The sequence below is a fragment of the Polypterus senegalus genome, chromosome 4, assembly GCF_016835505.1.
Source record: "Polypterus senegalus isolate Bchr_013 chromosome 4, ASM1683550v1, whole genome shotgun sequence".
In the NCBI taxonomy this organism is placed as follows: domain Eukaryota; kingdom Metazoa; phylum Chordata; class Cladistia; order Polypteriformes; family Polypteridae; genus Polypterus; species Polypterus senegalus.
In genome coordinates, this window is record NC_053157.1 from 151,702,544 (window position 1) to 151,722,629 (window position 20,086).

The window sequence follows — 20,086 nt, forward strand, 5'->3', positions numbered from 1 at the left end:
GAGGAGGATGCTTTTACCTGATCATGCCAGGAATAGATTTCCAAAACTTGTACATTGCTCTGTTGCTAGGCAATATAATAAAAGAAAAAATCCCAACATTGATTCATTCAGAGACTCACATTTTTCTGGTTTCTGAATGCTTAAATATGGATTTATTCATTGCACTTGTGATTTTCAACTTGCTGTCATGGATTTCCTAGATCAAAAATGGTGTTCTAAAATCTGTGTAAAATGCATTCTTTATTAACAGCAAGTCTGCCTTGCGAATAATTATTCAAATAAATGTTTTAGTCTGCTTTTTTGTAATATCTCTGATGGTATTGCATTTACTATATGCAGGCTTCCAAATCAGTACTTTCACCAGTCATGACAAAAAACAGTTAACAGTGCGACATCGGACACTATTAAAATAAATGTATGCTTTGGTTGCAACCATCTAATTAAAAAAAAGGAATAATCGGTTTCATCTTTTAATTTGCAAACGCTTATAGCATTCTTTTAAATGTATGCACTACAGCTAGCAGCAGGGGTCGACTCTATAACGTCGCTCAGCTCTAAGACCACCTTTTTACTCCACGTCAGCAGCAGACGGCTCAGCTCCATTTTGTTTCCCTAGCTGATGTAATACACGATTTACAGTAAATTGCACCGATTCTATACTAAAATGGCGTTTGCGCCGCAGTACTTTCATATTAACGGATAGCCTTAGTTGATTCTATTTTCAAATCAGAATTGCGTTATTCCAACGCGCATTACTGCAGTGACTCGATCCGATGACAATTTCCCGTTTGCAACAAATGACTATTGACAGTATAAAGGACAGATGTACTGTACCTGATCTTCATTTTTATTAATGCCATGATCTATCTATCTATCTATCTATCTATCTATCTATCTATCTGTAAACTTTTTAATTTTATTATTATTATATTTTTTTACCTGGCACTACATCGTAAGCATCGCCTACGTAGAGTTCTACTGCAGTAACCAATGAGATACGAAGTAGATTTAAAGGGAACTGCGAAACCATTGTTAATGCCCCATCGAGAATTCGCTAATTATAAGAATATGTGTGAGTGAACATGCAGTGTAACTTCCAATCTGTAAAGAAATTAACATTTTCAGAGAAAAAATGTTTGTTCTGACATTCGTGTGATGTACCATTCTCTATAAATCGGAGAAAACAAAATAGATTAATAGAATTAATAGAATGTACATTTTTTTTAAATGAGCCCCATTTCATCACGTTACCCCACCTAGTGTATCCATACTGCCAACGACTTTTTTTAAACTCTTGCTTTATTTTTTTGTTCGATCTTCTTCCCGCTGTTACTAATTTGAAGGGACCGGGTGCTTCGGAATTGTATTGATAACACACTGACAATGAACTTCACTCACAAAATTGTCAAAGAGTGGGCGTGTAACGCACCCAGTTGACCGACTGCTGCGCGAGTCAAATACCTGCCGTAAACGCAACTGTAGTTCGTAAAAAAAAAACTTCCCTTTGACAAGTATGTACTGATTAATGCTTTCGAAAAAAACACAAAGCCATGGTCAAAAATGTCATAGTTTCCGAGCCAATGAGAATCTAGGTCTATTATATCCTTTGTTCAATGCGTGAGCATCCTTCTCATTAGTAGAAGTCTACCGCCACGGCCAATCAGATGTTAGAGAGCAATGACGTCATGGCAAACTGCCAGATTTTGAGACTTACACCGAATCACACAATAGACGATTCCGTTGTTCGGGTATGTTTGCAGGTTGTGTTAATTGCTTTTTATGATGGCTCTTGTTATCAGAATTCTGTTTACGTGTTCAAAGAGTAGGTAAGATTTTTTTTAGATTGTAAACAACAAGCAAGATGTTATGTAATAAGAAAGCTAGTTTGGCATCGGTTTACCTTCTTCCTTTGTCCATTGGAAAGGTTGCAAGATGGACTATACAACGGCTGCACAGAATCCACTGACTAATTATCTTTGGTAAACACGCTTTACATTTTTTTGCGAAATATAATTTTATCATTCTGAAAACTGAAGGTCAGAACTAACCGGAAAATGTACCTTCATTTGGAATATACGGTATCATTCTTGAATACTGAAAATGCTTAGGAGTTGCTGTTTTAATCGTGTTTCATTTGATTATTTTCTGTATCCGATGCTTTATGGAAAGAAGCAAATAAAGTTCTCTCTTAAGGTATGGATATTATTGACGCGTTTGATAGTATTGTGTTATTCAGTTTTTCACCACTCCGTTTACGTTTTTGTGTTTGCTTGCATATGCACTAAATGTACGCAGTCTATTTTGCGTTGTTTCATGTTAAATGTAATAAAACTAACGGAGTAATAGCTTACCCGTTTTCCTTTTTGCAAACGCAATATGAAGAACCTCCAGCTTTAAGTGTCAATGCAGTCGGTTATTACTGAAGTATTATAAACACCTCAGAGTGGCCAGTTGCAGGCAAAGGCTTAAGATGATCATTTCAATTGAGTTCTGTAGCCATTGATTTTCACCGTGAGGCTAACCATTTTTAAAAAGACCAGCTTTACCAGACATCTTTCTCTTCTGCCAAGTCTCATGATTGTTGTGTGTATGTGTTTTTTAAAGAAATGTTTAAAATGTATCGTGTCTGATGTCTTCAAGTGTACCAATTTCTATTTTCATCATCAAATTGTTATATTTTTAACTCATATTCAGTATACAGCTTGCCTTACTCTGCAGGTGAAAATCAGCATATACTGTACATGAAAAATTTAGGTGCCTAATATCACATTATAATTTGTCTCATATATGCCCCTGACTCAAATTAAAATTAAATGCACTAATTAAATAAAAAGTGAAATCATTTAAATGGTTAACTTGCAGGACCATCCATAAGCTATATATATATATATATATATATATATATATATATATATATATATATATATATATATATATATATATATATATATATATCAAAACCTATTGATTCAGACTATCAAACTATCAAGGGAGAATCAAGGCAAGACAGTGTTTGTGGGTGTGTGTTTGCCTGTTACTGAGCAAACACACTTGCAGACACGAGGAATGTGTACAATCTACATAGACTAGTGTCTGAACTAGGATTATCTCAGAACATTTCAGTGAAATTTAAAATTCAATATGCAGAGTAAAAACAGTGATTAGCAATATATATTTTGTCAAATATTTCTTTATTTTGACAAATAAATGTTTTCATAAGCAAATAAGCTCATTATAACATGGTTACCTATAATGTACTGCTTTGATTTCAGTCAAGTGGGAAATAATGATGACAAAATTTAAAATTATAATTATTACTCATGGTTTAGAAATGCATTGTTTCTTTTTTTGTGGTATGGTTATTTTTCTTTCTTATTGGAAACATTGAATGCAGTTGCTACTTTTGTTAAATATACTGTATCTTTAGATGTATTTGTATCTATTTTTTAGAACTGGTTAAGCATTTTTTATTTTTATACTAATATTTTATTGATTTGTTTTCCAAGACAACAAATTTGACTTACAATGTTACTTTTGTATGCTATTTGACTTACAATTTTACTTTTGTATGCTTTCAGCAACAGTGCTTTTATTTTACATTCCACTGTGTACAAAAAGATCAGGGTCTTCATGTATAAACGGTGCGTACGCACAAAAGTGTTGCGTAAGAACTTTTTCACATTAAAATCACGATATATAAAACCTAAACTTGGCGTAAAGCCACGCATATTTCTACAGTAGCTCATACCCTGTCGTACGCAAGTTCTCTGCTTGGTTTTGCAGACTGGCGCCACCCGGTGTGAAAACAGTGCTACTGTTCCTATGTAGTTTATCTTTCTTTTTTATATCCACATCCCTGATGCTGCTTTATAAATACACTGAAATTAACCACATATTGTTTATTAGTTTAATGCATCTGATTGTAATTAACCTGTAACAATATAATGGTCCACAGAATGGTCAAACTATTCCAAATACCATAACTGCTTTAGCATTGTTACTGTCACTGCACCTTCTTCTTTCAGCTGCTTCCGTTAGGGGCTGCCACATCAGATCATCTTTTTCCATATTACTCTCACTGCACCACTCAGAGTATTTATATCACTGTATCTGAGTGTGAATCACAGCTATACAGCAGCTGATCGGAAAGAGAATTATCGGTATACAGCATCAAGCACACGCTGCCGCAGCCATTCGCTATTTGAACTGCTCTCATCCGACAAACACTTCAGAATCTTTCCTGTACAGACCTCGCAGTTCAGAAACAGTTTCATCACAACTAAACACACTCCATCAGTCCATCAAGTGCTCCTTGTAGAACTGTCTGTACTTATAAGTACAATCACCTCACTGTAAACATGCAATACAGTTATAATATTGCACAACCTGAGCCACTTTATAAAGCGCATATTTACATATGATGACTATTATCATTTTTAAGATGAAATGCAGCAAAATATGTTTATCATATTACACAGATATAACTTTAACTTTAAATACACAGTGCCGCAGTGCTAGATCAAATACAAACAAAGCATTTAATGTGCTACTTTAGTTACGATGGGATTTGAGAAACTAGTAAATTAAATGATTTTAAGATGATGTTTATGATGTTCTACTTTAATGACAAAATAAACTACGTGATTAAGTGGAAATTTCGAGATTAAGCACATTTCGTGCTTTTTCCCCACTGTGTGTCTTTATTTTCTCTGTACCCTTGTAAGCTTTCATATGGCACTCAGACGGTGGGCTACGACTCGTATTTTCACGGCAACTTTAATATGTGACAACTTCTTTTTTCTGTGTGACTTTGTAAACTTGAACTTTCGAGTTTCTCCGACACGCTATGTCACTCGAACAACTTCCTTTTGATGTTTATACCACTGTTTAAACCAACAAATAGTATGTTTTTCCTTGCCTCCACTTGGTATTCACTGAAATTCTTCTGTACTTTTGCCAGTGTCTTTTCACAGAAGGCTGATCTTAAGGGCTATTTATATTGATTTGCATATTCAAGGAGATGTAATTCTGGGAAGAATTGGGGCGGGACAGCAGGCGCGTGCACGTGTGTTAATTTTCACGCTGACCGGGATTTATGTAGTGGAAGAACATGGAAGTTGGCGAACGCCTAGATTTATGCATCTGGATTTTTTTGTGCATAACCACATTTCAGCTTTTGTACTTACGTCATGTTATAGTGCAAATTCTACGCACAGTGTTATGCATGAGGCCCACATCTGTATCTGTGAAATCAAAAACGCACTAAAATCATAATTAATAGTCACATTATTTACAGTAACTACAGTCTGACATTTTAACACAGTGATATTTTTTGTACTGACTCGTCATTGATTGAACTTTGATTTCTTGTGATATCTCGGAAGGATGACAGTATATGAGCTAAAGGTTCTGACATCAGCACTTCATCTGGTGAAGTAATAGCTTTTTTAGCAACCTGAATGATCAGAATACATACATGCTACAGAACTGTGTACATTTAAGTTTGACATGAATCAGTAACAGTTTAAAGACTGAAGCCATTATAATTTTAATTTCTAAATATTGTTAAACAGCAGTGACAGTTCAAGGTTAGTGCACTATTGTCTAAACTTAAATTTTTCTAGCTTGTGTGTCCCAGGCATTTTGACAGATACTACACCAAGACACAAAAATTCAGATATGTTTATTAAAAACAGTTCGTTTTATTGTAATAATAAAATGCAATAGCTGAATAGTTAAGTTACAAAAGTTTAAACTGAAGTTAATAGCGGCCAATATAGGACAGGTAAATGAAAAATGTACATTTATATTCAAGAAAAAAAAATCAAAATTGTAAGCTTAGTTATTTAAAACAAAACTAGTTGTTATAATCAGAAAGTCGATGATGTTATTAGAGTAAATAAGTATGGGTTTTTGTGTAAGTTAGCTCTGTGATGGACTGACATTCTGACCAAAATTATAATCTGCTCAGAGTCCATTGCTGTAGATGACAGGATAATTTGGAATTTATTCCTGAGACTTACGCATTTCTCTTGTCCTCTTTTGGCATTAGTTTAGATATTTTTTGTTGAATTTTCCATATTGTACTATGATGCATGTCTCATTTTTTCTTTTTTTAGTATTAAACGTTATCATTTTTACATATATAGAATATAAAATGGCGCAGCAGTATTTTTAGGATTTATTTGATGGTCTAAGATTTAATCAGCATCTGTTTCATTGATTAATTATAATCATTTTCTATGTGGTTGAACGGACAACTTTCAGAATTGTTTTTCAATTGGTTCACACTTGTTATTTTTCTTTATATTATATGCTATTTAATTTATGCTTTTGTAACTTAGTTAATCTTTTGTATAAACATTTCACTTTGGTTGTGGTGGACATTATTATCCATTTTTAAAAGTTCTTTGTAATCAGTAGTCATTCTGTTGTCAACTAAAAAGACATTCATAATTTACAAAGCGGCTACTGTACATATTTGAAAGTAAAAGAGACAGTAAAAGTAATTATCAGTTAAGTAGGTTCTCTAAGTTTAGTTTGAAAAAGAAATTGTATTCTAAGAAATCTGTCACCTGCTAAAATTAGGTCTGTCAAATTAAGACATTCTCATGTTGACAAAATAAGGCCTTAGATTCAAAATTTTTATTAAAGGAGAAAAGAATTTGTGAAATTCTGTCTAATGGAAAAGAGTACCTATCTTCCTTGACACACATTTTCACATTTTGCAGTTTTTATTAAAACTACATTTTTGTGGTTTATACGATTCTAAAAAATGAGCCCCAAAATTTGTGAGACAGTACAACTCCCACTCTGATATATTAGATGTCAGCTTCAATTTCAAACTGCAAAAAAACAGCAAAACTGGTGCTCTAATAAATAATTTTGATAAAATGCTTGCTATGTTTCTACTGATCAAATGAAATCTGTTTTTGATTCATAAGTCAAGAGAAATTATAGGTCTGACTAAATCTGAATTTTTTATAATAATTCATAAACCGGGGAACCTCTGAACTTAAGTTCAAAATAGCATTCACATTTGCTTTGTCCATGCAAAAAAAACATAATTAGAGGTTATATACCACTTGAGTATTGACATTTAATATGTCAAAGTGAAAAAAAACATTATTAGATATTATATACCACAAGGCTTGGATGTATGGTTTATAAAAAAACAAAAATATATCAAATTTGATATTTAATCAGTTACAAATAGTTTTCAAAGATATTCCTGTTACATTTTTAGAAAAAAAAATTATGAATATGTACAAGATCTTAAAATTAAAATGTCTTAAAAATGTTATATACAAAGGATGAAAAACTGCAGGTGCAGTTACTTAAATACAAGAGATTACCAGCTATTTATAATGTCCTGAGATTGTGTTACAGGCTGTTTTCCATTCATCCTCTCTTTTAATTTATGTTTAGATATTTTGTGACGTGCAGATTATACAGATCTAATTTATTAAAAAGGGCTGCATTGCAGACCTAATACTCTGGGGGTGCAGGTATTCATTCTCTATTCTGTTTTATTTAATTCCTTATATTCAGCGCCAATGTGGCATTGTGATACAGTAGCTAGCTTTTTGGACTCATGGATTCAACATCCTGGGTTAGATTTTTCCTGCTTGGTTGCTATCCTTGTGTAGTTCCCACCTTCTCAGAGATGTTCATGTTAATTTAATGTGTGCCTCTAAACTGGCCTTATGTGATTGTGATCATCATTGGGTATGTGTGGGTCCAGTAAAGAACTACCATCCTGTCTAGGGCTGTTTATGTATTCTTTACATGGTTTGTTCAAAATAGAATTTGTGGTATGTGTTTATTACTGTCTTGACATTCACTGCACTCATTTCTGCAAGTTGTGTAGCTTTATTCTATATACTGCGTGGGAATATACACAGAAGATTCATATTTGTAAAATCTAACATGTCATCCATGAGCTGTACATAGATGCAAGGAATCTACAATTTGCCCACAACAACTAACAATGTTCAGATATTTTGAACAGAACAACACTTGAACTGGATCTTCTTTATCAGGTTGAAGTTTCACTTTAAAGTTTTTGTTTGTAAATTGTTTGCAATAGGGGAAGTGAACTTTATCATCAAGTCTAACATTTATAATTGCACCAAGTATTGATCAATAAATACATGTACATATAAAAAAAAAATTACAAGCAAAAAACAAACAGCAAATTATCCTTAAACATCTGTAGATCATGACATTTCACCTATTGTAATTCATGGGGGTAATTGGCAGAAAAATCTAACTTTAGCAACTTTCAACAAATGATGGTTTTTTAGCCTGTTTCATCTTTAATTATTTGCATTGTGGAGATTATGCTATAACCTAAAGCTACACATACTCATTAAAAACAGCTTTTCCTGTCTCTTAGTGATTGAACATACAGAAGTAATATTTGATAATATTTGCATACTTAAAAATAAACAGCTCCCTATACAGAAAAACCTCTTCAGGTGGTGCCTTAAATAAACCACACATAAAGAAGCAAACAAAGGTGAAATGTCTATTACAATATGCTGATTGTGCTCTTGGTGTTTTTTAATAATTTTACTTATGTTGATGTATCATTGAGATTTTTGGTATGAAGTGTGATACAGTCAAACAGTCTTAACACTGCAGCCTCACAGATTCAGGCTCATGGCGTTTGATCTTTTTCCCTGACATGGGGTTTTTTCCAGGTATTGTGGCTTCCTTTTATGTCTCAAAGATGTGCTTATTAAATTAAATGTCAGTTCTAATTTGATTCAGTATGAGTAAACATAACTTTCTGTATGTGTTGGCGTGTTCTCAGTTAAACTGTTCATCTTACCCATGACTGTTTCCTGTCTCATACAAGCAGCCTGTTTTTGATTGCAGCACTGTAATGAAGGAAATGAGTGAAAGTCACAATTACTTGCGAGAACATCTCAAAAAGTTTTGGAATTTTGGTTTGAATCCTGATGCCCTTTATAATTAGCTGTCCTATTTTTTTTTCTAAGCAAATTCACTTTACAAGCAAAACCTGTCTTCTTTCCACAATCTGTTCCTTTTCAGTCTGGTCTTTTGGCCTTGGAACCCCTGTAGGTTTATTCTTTTCAGCATCTCACCAGCAGTAGTTTTTGTTTTCCAGTAATCCCTGGACATTTTAGCATAGCATCAGACTTGTTATAACTATTAGAGACTTAAAAATCAGTTTGGTGATTTAGTTCAAAATAAAGGACATTGCCATTTCTCACTTATCTTGTATGTTTATGTATATTTTTTATTATCTTTTGTATTTCATTTTATTTATTTATCCTTAGTAATTCTTTTTGTTTTTATTTAACATTTGCTAAAGCACTTTGAGCTATATGTCACATGTAGAATTGTGCCATTGAAATTAATGTTGTTATTGTTTCCATGCCGGATAGATTCATTAAAAATATAGATGGATATACAGGCTGCCAGACGCATACATCTTTAGTTTGCATGTTTGTAACTCCATTTTTCTCATATTTTGCTTGGAGTTTTGTATTAATTGCTTTTGTACTTGAAAGACTTTGTTACATAAAGACAGTTGACCACTGATGTTTTTTTACTATTTTTCTTTTTTATTCTCTATTTTTTACAGTGATTCATGAAAACTTGCTTCAGATATGTTTATGCAACAATAAACACACAACACTGTGACCTCCTCTCAACAATGGAGAAAATAAAGTTCATGTTGTCAAGATGTGCCGAACTCAAAACTGCCTCACAGAAAGTGAGATATTTTCACATTTCTTCTTTAAAATGCATTTGAAAGAAGGGAATCAAGTGTGCTCTGGTTCGTAAGATGCAAAATGAACACAATGAATCCTTATCTAGCGCCTGAAAGCCTAAATCTGGAGAAGCAATGTAATTTGGCAGTCGGACACGTTAATAATAAAGCAGTGAGACATGATGGAGAGGTACTAACGATTTGCATAAAGTGTAGAGATCCAGGTAATTTGTCTTCTGAAGACCTGAACAAGCATTTGCCAAAATGTATGAGAGAAAAAACAGCTCTTGTAAGCAGCAGTTGTGACAATGAAACACACAACAGTGATTATTATAACCAGCATTCTGTTTTTAATTTGCACAGTTCATTAATCACCTCAGGATGTAATGGAAATAATGCTTCTTCAGAAGTTCAGGAAAAGAAGCATCAAGGTGGCAGGCCTTCAAAGACAGACAGATACCAATGTAACAAGTGTCGCTTTTCTTCGAAAGACTTCAACCAGTTTAATAAACATGTATTACAGCACAATGAGATCACCTTTAACTGTTCATACTGTAATCATATCTCTTACACTAAGGGGGAGTCTCAGCGTCACCTGGTAGACCATACAGGTCAGTTCCCTTTTAAATGCAAATTCTGTGACTATGGAGCAGTTAGGCACGACTATATTGTAAAGCATACTCAAAGAGTTCATGGGCCAACAAGAAGGAAGAAAATGTTGGATGATTTAAAGCTAAAGGCGATAGATGTAACAGCATCAAAGTGCTCTGTGTTCAGTCCAAGAAATGTTAATTTTGGGAATAAATATTCTATAGAAAACAATAAAACTGAGACTGCTTGTAAGACAGGTAATGAATATTCTTCTACCAGTATACAGGATATCAGAAGTCATCCATATGTAAAAAGTTCCAGAAATTTACTGCTTGAAAATGAATATGTTTGCCTAAGTAGTGTCCCCAGTCCTGTCCAGCTGGAGCTGCTTACACCTTTAAATGAAACTCTTCAGCCTGATAAGTCACTAACAGTAGTTGCACCTTCAGATTTAATTGTTCCCCCTGGCTGTTTTGCACAACTTCTAGAAATAAAAACAGTTAATGAAACGCAGCAGCTTGTCCTGAAATTCATCCCTGAAGGTAGCTTAAAAACTGACACATTCATGGATGCTGGTAAAACTAGTAATACAAATAAGCTGCCAGATGCAAACACAATAATATCAACTGCAAATTTACCTCAGGAGAATCAATCAGAATTTTGCAAGTCAGAACATGTTTTACATTTAGGAAATATTTTGGAAAAGTATGATCAAAATTCGGCCAAATTAAAAAATGGTTCCCATTTATATGACCAAAACAAACACTCTACTCTTTGTTACAGTGATGATTCAAAAGTTATTGTCAATGGACCAGAAAATCATAAACCAAAGCCACCAAAGGCAGTATTAGCAGTTGACCAACCCAGTACACCGTTGCCATCAAACAGGCTCCAAAACAAACAAATGGTTTGCATTCATTTTGCTGAAGAACCTTTACAAGAATCTCAAACATTGTCCTCTTCAAAAAATACTTCTGCTCATTTACAGCAAAGTTTACAAAAAGAGAAGAATTCTACTGGAAATGAACTTAAAATAAAAGCGTGCACTAAGGATCATCATATTGGGCTCCCTGTAAGCAAAAGTATTGTTCTCCCTGAAGTAAATAAGAATATATTAGTTCCTCAGAACAATAAGACAGATTTATCGCTTAAACAACATGTAAATAAAGATTACAAGCAAATGTATGATTTAAAACAAGACCTACTAAAGGAAGATGCCAGTGCTTTGATTTTTTCTCGTACAAATCAAACAGTGTGTGTGAAAAATGATAATTCCTGCCAAGAACTGAGAACAGTAAATGTGCCTACACTTAAAGATACAAGTAAAAAAATCACCAAAGATAAGGCCATTGATGAAGCAATATTCAACAAAGAAACCACAGCCTGGCCTGTAATTTCCTCTGTATTTTCACTGTGTGGAGGGACAGAAGCAATCCCAGATTGCATCCAGTGGGATAAAAATCTTATAAGCTTTTGCAAAAATAAAGGAGAAGACAGTGCTCAGATGGTAGAAACTAATCTTGGACAGATTATGTGTCAGAGCAGTGTAATTCCAGTAATTTCAGAACAAGATCATTTACAAAATAAAATTAACAACAGTGTTACTCAATTTGTCACCCAGACGTGCCCAGGAGTTACTAATTCAGAAGTAACTAATACAATTTCTCCTGATAATTCATTGGGTGTTTATGATAATGGCACAGAACAGAAAATTTCTTCTAAAGCTGAAGATATCAGCCTTGTCTCAGAAACTTTTACAGACCAATTGAAAGACCCCATTGCATCCTCTGTGGTAAACTCACATAAACATACACTAAATGGTGTTTCATCAGTAAAGGAAAACTTTGAAAACAAGAAGAATGTACTACAGATATCTCTGGATTTACAAAATAGTACTGCAGGAACATTTTCCAGTCTGAAAGGGACTAGTGAACAAGCATCTGGAAAACCTGAGCCTTTAGTGGAGAATATGTCAAGTTCTCAAAATGAAGAAGTTTCGGTTGATATACAAAATTTGACAGATTCAGTTTCAGCCGAACCCATTGAGATAAATGCTACACATGACAGACTTGAATGTTGTGAGGATTCATCTGGCAACAAGATTCCATCTGTTGAAAATATTTCTTCTGAAGGACAACCTAACTACTCTGATTTGAAATTATCCCAACAGACTAATTTATCTTCATCTTTTATAAATGCTCCAGTAGTAGGACTCGATGAATGTAAAGAAAGAACGTCAAATAACGGTAGTTCTGCATGCAAACATAAAGATGTTCGGAGCTTTCAAGATTCTCCACCTGTGTTCATTCCACAAGGTACTGTTCTAAGAGTGCTGAACTTTAATAAATCATTTCCTTCAAACAGTTTGTTAAAAAGCCAGGACTATAATGATAATTCCGGAGAGCGATTAATTCCCCGTCCAGTGCTCTTTAGTGGTGTAGAAAAGACCAACATTCATACTGGGGCTGGGAAAAATACAAGTGTTTTTAATTCTGAATGTAACTTATCAAAAGAACTGTGTTTAAAAAGAACAACACAGGCAGAATATGAAAATGAGCAAGAGACAGGTATAGAGATGAAAAAATCCAAGGTCTCTGAAAATGACGAGCAAAGAGAATCACTTTTAATAGCAAATGACAAAGTTGCCAAAAATATGTCAAAAACTCAAATCAATTTCCATCTTGTTCCTGTAAGAAGTGATCAGAACATTACGTGTCCTGATCACAGTCAACCAGTAGTTGTTCTAAATCATCCTGAGTTAGATACTCCAGAAATCACCAGTTTGATGCAAACCCTCAAAAATAATCAAGATAGCTCTTCGAATGTTGCATTACCAGAAATTGTTCAATGCAATCCACAACAAAAGCCAGATGCAGATGCCCAATCAGAGACATTGGCTGAAACTGTCGAACCTGTTAATGAAAATAATTTACTCAAAATGACACTAAGAAAAGTTTGTTCTGATAATTATCAAGTGGTGGGCAGTGATCCAAAGTTACCTTCAATTTTGGGTTTTAAATGCTGGTTCTGTGCAAGGATCTTTAACAATCAAGATCAATGGATCACACATGGACAAAGGCATTTAACAGAGGCTACAAGGGATTGGAATGCAACTTGAAAGTGAGGCTGCTTGTAATTGTCTTATTAAAATAGAATTTTGGGATTTCTATGTTGCGTTAACAGGGTGCTGGTTAATATTTTGTACCATGTAGAGTACAAACAGGGAGGAGATCCTAATGCGGTGTAGTGCATTTGTGAGGCCATATCTGGAATACTGTGTACTGGGTTGGCCTTCATATTACAAGAACCAACAGACTGTCTGAGTGGTAAGGGAAGACATCCATGAGGAGAAGACATGTTTAGAGAGCACACAGGAACATATGAAGAGCTAACTTCAAGGACAAACAGACATGAATTGAATCTACTTATGGATAAACAATTTACAAATGTATGTGTTCACAAAGAGAAGTGAAGATACATGAAATTAGTTACCAAGTAGTATAGCTGACTGTAGCACTTTAAGGTGGCTTAAAATTTAATAAGTCCAATTTATGGTATTCTAAAGCACTGTATTTTTTTAATTACATTTTGCTATATCCAGATAGCATTTAGGAACACACTCTGTGACCTCTGTTAATGGTGTCTGCTGTTCATCTGCCTCTTAAAGACACTCTGTGTAATCAGATAGCTCCATTAACCTGCAGTGCTTCAGCTCTTGATGAGGATTTCACTTTTTGCATCTTAAACTTTGAATTTAGTAAGTTAAATAATTTGCAACTCTGTGGTGAATGTTGAGTGAATGAAGAACATCACATAACATCAGAGCCCAGTAAGGAAATTACTGTGTTGTCTGAAATGATCACAATTCTGTACAAACTTTAGGGAGTCCGTATTTGTTTTCTTTTGGAATTCATTCATTTAGATTACACTTTAATCAGGTCTGCATATTGTAGTATCTCAATCAATGTTTCCCCAGAATTGGCAAGTAAGGGGGTTTGATTCAGTCTCTAGAGCTTGTTACAACTGTTTTCAATTCCTGTGTCTTAAAAAAAGGCTGTTTTACGCACTTACGGAGCTATCTGTTTGCCGTATTTTAGGGTCATGTAGGCTCTTTTCCATAGAAAACACCTTATTCATCCTAAAATGTTGCTAAGACATAAACTTCACTGTATTTTAAAGTACATTTTTTGTATTCTTCAAAGAAAGCACATTATTCATTCTAAAGTGTTGATATTATATGAATATCACTCTTGAGTATTTTTAAGCTAAATTTCTGGTTCATACAAGTTATTAAAGATGTACAGTATTGTGCTGACTGCATGTAGATGAAAAAAATTAGTAGTCTTCAAGAGTAAGTCTGAAATTGTGCTTATTATGTGTGTAACTTATTTGTAAACATGTAAGTACAATTTTTGCCTAATGTATTCAATTTGTATAATATTATTAAAGTCCGTCAAATGTTACCTTTTGTGTACATTTTCTTTCTATAAAAAGAAATTGTCATTTTGCAAAATGTATTTTTTTAATCCAAGGTAAACTCCTTCTAAAATGAGTTTGAAAATTGAACTGCTACTTGGATCAACACTGATAGTGATTTCATACAATATTGTGGAATTGAAACTAAAATTAATTTTGCAGGTGATTTCGTAATTACAAAATACAAAACTCGCAAAAGAGTTTTTTAAGGTTTTGTTTTTGTGTGGAATACCAGGAACACTGCTCCTTAAAAGCATGTTATCACTGCGTATTTATCATGTTTCTTGTTTTTTTTTTTGCAGGCATGTACTGCCTTTAATCTGTACCACACCAGTAAAATCAATTCTGTGTATGCTTCTCATTCACATCTTTGCATTGGCGTGTAGTGTTTTCTTCATGGAAAAATGCAGCACACAGGCACCCCCACAGTTACCTAGCAATAACTGTTAACCCTGACTGTTACCTGGTAACCACCTTTCCCTAGATGAGGATATGCAAGTGATTTTTTGAAAAACAGTTATCTTTATTTAAAAACTAAATGACAGGCATACACATATGAACCTAATACATGCTACCAGACAGGAATTAAATGCTTTTTGTCTTGTGTGAATGCCATTAATTTCACTGGAAGAGAAATGCAATATATTTTGTGAAACACTGACTTTCGCTGCATATTCAATGTCACACAGATGCACACTCATTACTACTCACTGGCACTAAAAGATATTGACACATAAGTGAACACTAAGAATCTTGTATCTGCCCCTCAGGTGCTCGTGACATGCAGTGATTTTCCTAGTATTCCTTGGGTGTTCTTCCTGATATAATACTGTAGATACTTCATATTTCATTTAGTCATTGAGCAGGTTGGAGCTGCTTATTGTCAGAAATTAAAAATTACATTGTATAAAAATTAGATCTTGAAAGGCAGGAGGAAGTTTTCAATTCCTGAATGATAGAATCATGACCCAGGACTGTTTACCACTGTGCTACTTTTAAATTACAATAAAAATTCACTATAATTAGAACAACTTATGGGCGGCACAGTGGCACAGTGGGTAGCGCTGCTGTCTCGCTTTTAGAAGACCCGGGTTCACTTCCTGTGTGGAGTTTTCATGTTCTCCCCATGTCTGTGTGGGTTTCCTCTGGGTACTCCAGTTTCCTCCCACAGTCCAAAGACATGCAGGTTAGGTGCATTGGCGATTCTAAATTGTCCCTGGGCTGGCGCCCTGCCTGGGGTTTGTTTCCTGCCTTGTGCCTTCTGTTGGCTGGGATTGGCTCCAGCAGACCCCCGTGACCCTGTAGTTAGGATATAGCGGGTTGGATAATGGATGGATGGATAGTTGCTGTTACCTATAAGAAAGTTATATGTTAATAATTTGAATCAAGAATGCAGAAAAGATTCTGTATCAAGCTGTATGTAACATTTGTGCTGAGATAAAATAATATAAGTGTTGTTTATCATAATAATCCAAAAAACATCGTAGGGCACCTCTTGTTGCACTTGCTTTGCTTTTATTTGACCTAGGACAGGTAGCACCAATCATTCATTTTAAAAGGCACATGAAAGAAAGTAGAAGTATTACTCTACTTTTATTTATGTGAAGTTCTATATTTTATTTCATTTAAATGTCATTGTTTATTAAATTTTATTGGCATTTTCACTGTAAAGGCTATATATTATTATTTATGTACAGTGTTGCAGGCTTCTTTTAGTACAATATGTGTATATTTATTAATGTCATTCAGAAACAAAATCAATTTGGGTTAGAGTCATGAAATCACATAAATCATACTAGACTACAAAACAAAACCTCAACTTAAAATGTTAATCTGCTTGTCATAGGTTTAAAATAAATATTCTGAATTTGCCAAATAGGAATATATATTTTAAAATCTTATTCTCTTTTTTTCATTCTTGAATATCACTGTTGTGCCACTGCCTGCCTGCATTGAGTAAGAAAAGAAATGGGTAAGTTACGATGAGCAAACCGGCCTTTTAGCAGCTGGAATAAAGAAAGTGGCAAGCTGCAAATAAAGACATTCTGTTTTTATTTTGCAGTGGGATTGATCATCCATAAAGTACATTATTTTTCTAAAACCACTTTCCCTATTAGAATTGTGCTGGCTGGAGCCCACCCTAGCAGCATGAAGGTGTGCTTATACTTAGTGTGTTCGCGTCACCATGAAGGTCCGGTAGATTGCAAGACGTCAGCATTTGCTGACCATGTACCTCCAGAGTTTCATGACCATACTGTCCTGTGTGCGTTAACTTTGCGTTCGATAAACATTTGCATATAGTTATTTGTTGCTTCTTGCACCTGTACAACCCAGCATTAAAAGTACACAGAGATAGCTAAATTTGCAAAAATTCATGACGAGAAATAGCCCAGACTCTCAAAGCTTGCAAAGATAAAAGCTTGTGTAGGTAGCAATGATAATAACTGCAAGATCAATATGTAAAGGCGAAGAAAAAACTTTTGGGGAAAGCTGAGGTATTTTGCAGCCATGCACTGTCCAACACTGAATGCTTGTATTATAAGTAGACTAGGATTTGCATCCTCTGTGTGCGACCGCATCAGTAACTATTTGCTCAAAGTGTAAAATGACCATTTAAGGACAACTCACAGGGTACTCTCACTTACACACCTCTTCTCTTACCATGAAAATTTACAGCCATTAATTAACTCAACATAGTTTTTTTTTTTTTTAAGTATGGCGGGTTATTTAAATAGACAGTGACTTGGCTGTGAACTAAACCAATGATATGGTATTATGAAGTTAGAGCTGCACTAAATGTCAATATAAAAAAGAACCTCTCTTACATCGTGCATATATAGCAACTCTACCTTGAATTAATTCATCCTTACTACTCTCCCTTTTTTTCTAAAGGGAATTGTTTCATGTTTGTCAGAAATAAAGTTATCGACAATATCATGGTTATTATCTTTAAGTTAAATATGAGTTTTTAAACAGGGAAATCTGTTCATATTCTAAATTAGTCTGAGGGGTACAACATTTGATACTGATACCTCACAGATTTTAATCTCTGTCTGCCTCTGTAGAGCCCACACATTTTTCCTCTGCCCATGTTACTTTTCTGCCGGTATGTTGATTGCTTTTTACATCCTCTAGAAGTCTGTGGTAGGTTAACTGGCAGCTCTGAATTGGCCTTTTTATGAATTAGTACATGCTTGTGGGTTGATCCTGCCTTGCACCCAGCTGTCAGTGTAGGCTTTGGGCTCACTGTGCCATTACACATGATTAAGTAAGCTCACAAAATAGAGTAAATGATGTACAGTATATGATCATATTGGTACAGTATGAAAGTACACTCTAGATATGTATTCCATTTTGTACCCTGAGTTATTTATATCCATTGCTCATCACTACTACTAGTTGAATGGTTTAGAAACTTTGATAACCGGAAAAAATACATTGCCGACAATTTGCAGCTGCATTTTTTTGTATGAAAATGTGCTATATAAATAAATGTTGTTGTTGTTGTAAGAGAGGAAGCCATTTTATGTGCTGTTGGATGATATACATGGAATAAAAGTGGCTTACTTAGAAAGTAGTGTAACAGACTAGATGGAGGGGCTGTGGCTACTAATGCGTGTAGTTCAGAAAGTACTAGAAGGCAGCTTTGCAAGTTGGCCTTTATGATCTTTCAAGTGTAGAGAACCATTCCTATCCAAGAACAAACGAGCCTGGAGGACACACATCAGTCAAGTGTGTTAGTATGAAGAGATGGTAAGAGATGATTAATCAAGCCTTTATTACCTCATGGTTAGATTACTGCAATGCACTTTAGTTGAGTGTTAATGAGTCTGCATTATCTCTGCTACAATTGGTGCAGAAAGCACCTGCTAGTATGGTCACTTATACTAAGAAGAGGTGTATTTCGTAAGGGTACTAGATAAGGCTAGAGTGTCAGTTCTGTGATCTAAATTTAAAGAGTTATGTGCCAGACTGAGGAGCAAAGCTGACGAGGTAGTCTTTTCAGAAGTTCTGCCTGTGCCGCATGCCAGTACTGGTAAGATTGAGGAGATAAGAAGGCTTAACATGTGGCTCAAATCTTGGTATAGAGTAGAAGGATATAGGTTTATGCAGCACTGGGACTCCTTTTGGAACAGATGGGACCTGTTCTGCCACAATGGGTTACATGTGAACCAGAGGGTCACCAGTGTATTGGGGAGACGTACAATTAGGCTAGGCGAGAATTGTTTAAACTATGGTATGGAGTTGAGGCAGGGAGTTTAGGACAGGCCAGCATTAGAACTGTAAATGAAGGCATAAATAAAAATGCATAATAATGCAAATTCTAACCCAATATTTAAATGCAAAAGTAAAATGAGTAACTCATTAAAAATAGCTTCCCTTAATGCTAGACTGTCCAATGCAGACAATAATTTCAATGCACATCTTTTATTAAAAAGGCAAGTTTAGTCATGGGGGACTTTAACTACGTGAGTATTAACTGTGGTAACCTTTCTAAAAGCAGAGCACAAGAGCAGGAGTTTTTAGAAGTAATCAGTGACTGTTTTTAGCGCAATATGGATAAAGCACAAATGCAGGATGAAGCCTGTCTGGATTTAATATTTTGTAATAATCAGGATAAAATTGAAGATATAGAGGTGATCGAACTACTAGGGTCAAGTGACCATAATATAATACAGTTCTTGTTTTAAAAGAGTGTGGATGCCGAGACAGAATCTATTAGGTTTAACTTTGGTAAGGCAAATTTTGAACAGATGCGGCAAAGTCTAAGGAGGATAAACAGGCAAGTTTAAAATGTTTAAAAATGTTTTACATATAATGCAGGACAGGCACATACCTAAATTGGGAATTGTTAGGAAATAAAAAAAAACTGTGCAGTGGGTTAGTAAAGAGTTGAAAAAGAAGCTGCAAAGGAAAAAACAGCTGTGTGGCGTATAAAACTAAGAAACCCAATGTGAATTGTAAGGCATATGAGAACATGAGGCAACCATTAAGAAGGTTATTAGGGAGTCTAAAAGACAGAGAGGAAAAACAGCTCAGAAAAGCAAAAGATGACCCAAAGAGATTCTTTCAGTATTTTAGTAGTCAAGGGGATGTAAAGTGCATCAGATAGTAAAGGGGAATTTAAAAATACAGGAAGTTAAATAGCAGATACTCTAAATTTGCATTTCTTATATATTCCTCATATGTGAGGAAGTAGATACCCTCCGAGTAGTAAAAAGGACTGCTAAAGAGGTACTGAGTGGTATGAAAATTTTAGAGGGAGAAGTACTG

The 20,086-nt window shown here is 34.7% G+C and overlaps 1 protein-coding gene across 5 annotated transcripts; it reads left to right on the forward strand.

The window, feature by feature from the left end:
• Nucleotides 1-1,678: 1,678 nt before the first annotated feature.
• LOC120527735 (zinc finger protein 518B) lies at nt 1,679-14,799 on the forward strand. 5 transcript variants are annotated; one of them, XM_039751494.1, is made up of 2 exons: nt 1,679-1,748; nt 9,617-14,799. In XM_039751494.1, exon 2 carries the CDS (start codon nt 9,828-9,830, stop codon nt 13,452-13,454), a length of 3,627 nt encoding a protein of 1,208 aa, XP_039607428.1. In that variant the 5' UTR covers nt 1,679-1,748; nt 9,617-9,827; the 3' UTR covers nt 13,455-14,799. The 5 variants fall into 5 exon arrangements, with proteins under 5 accessions (XP_039607428.1, XP_039607429.1, XP_039607426.1 ...); XM_039751495.1 differs by having other exon boundaries at nt 1,748-1,826; XM_039751492.1 differs by lacking the exon at nt 1,679-1,748 and adding an exon at nt 1,759-2,193.
• The last annotated feature ends 5,287 nt before the right edge of the window (nt 14,800-20,086 follow it).

Excerpts from the sequence above, each read along its gene's own strand:
- LOC120527735 (XM_039751494.1), top strand. The coding sequence starts at position 9,828 with ATGAACACAATGAATCCTTATCTAGCGCCTGAAAGCCTAAATCTGGAG.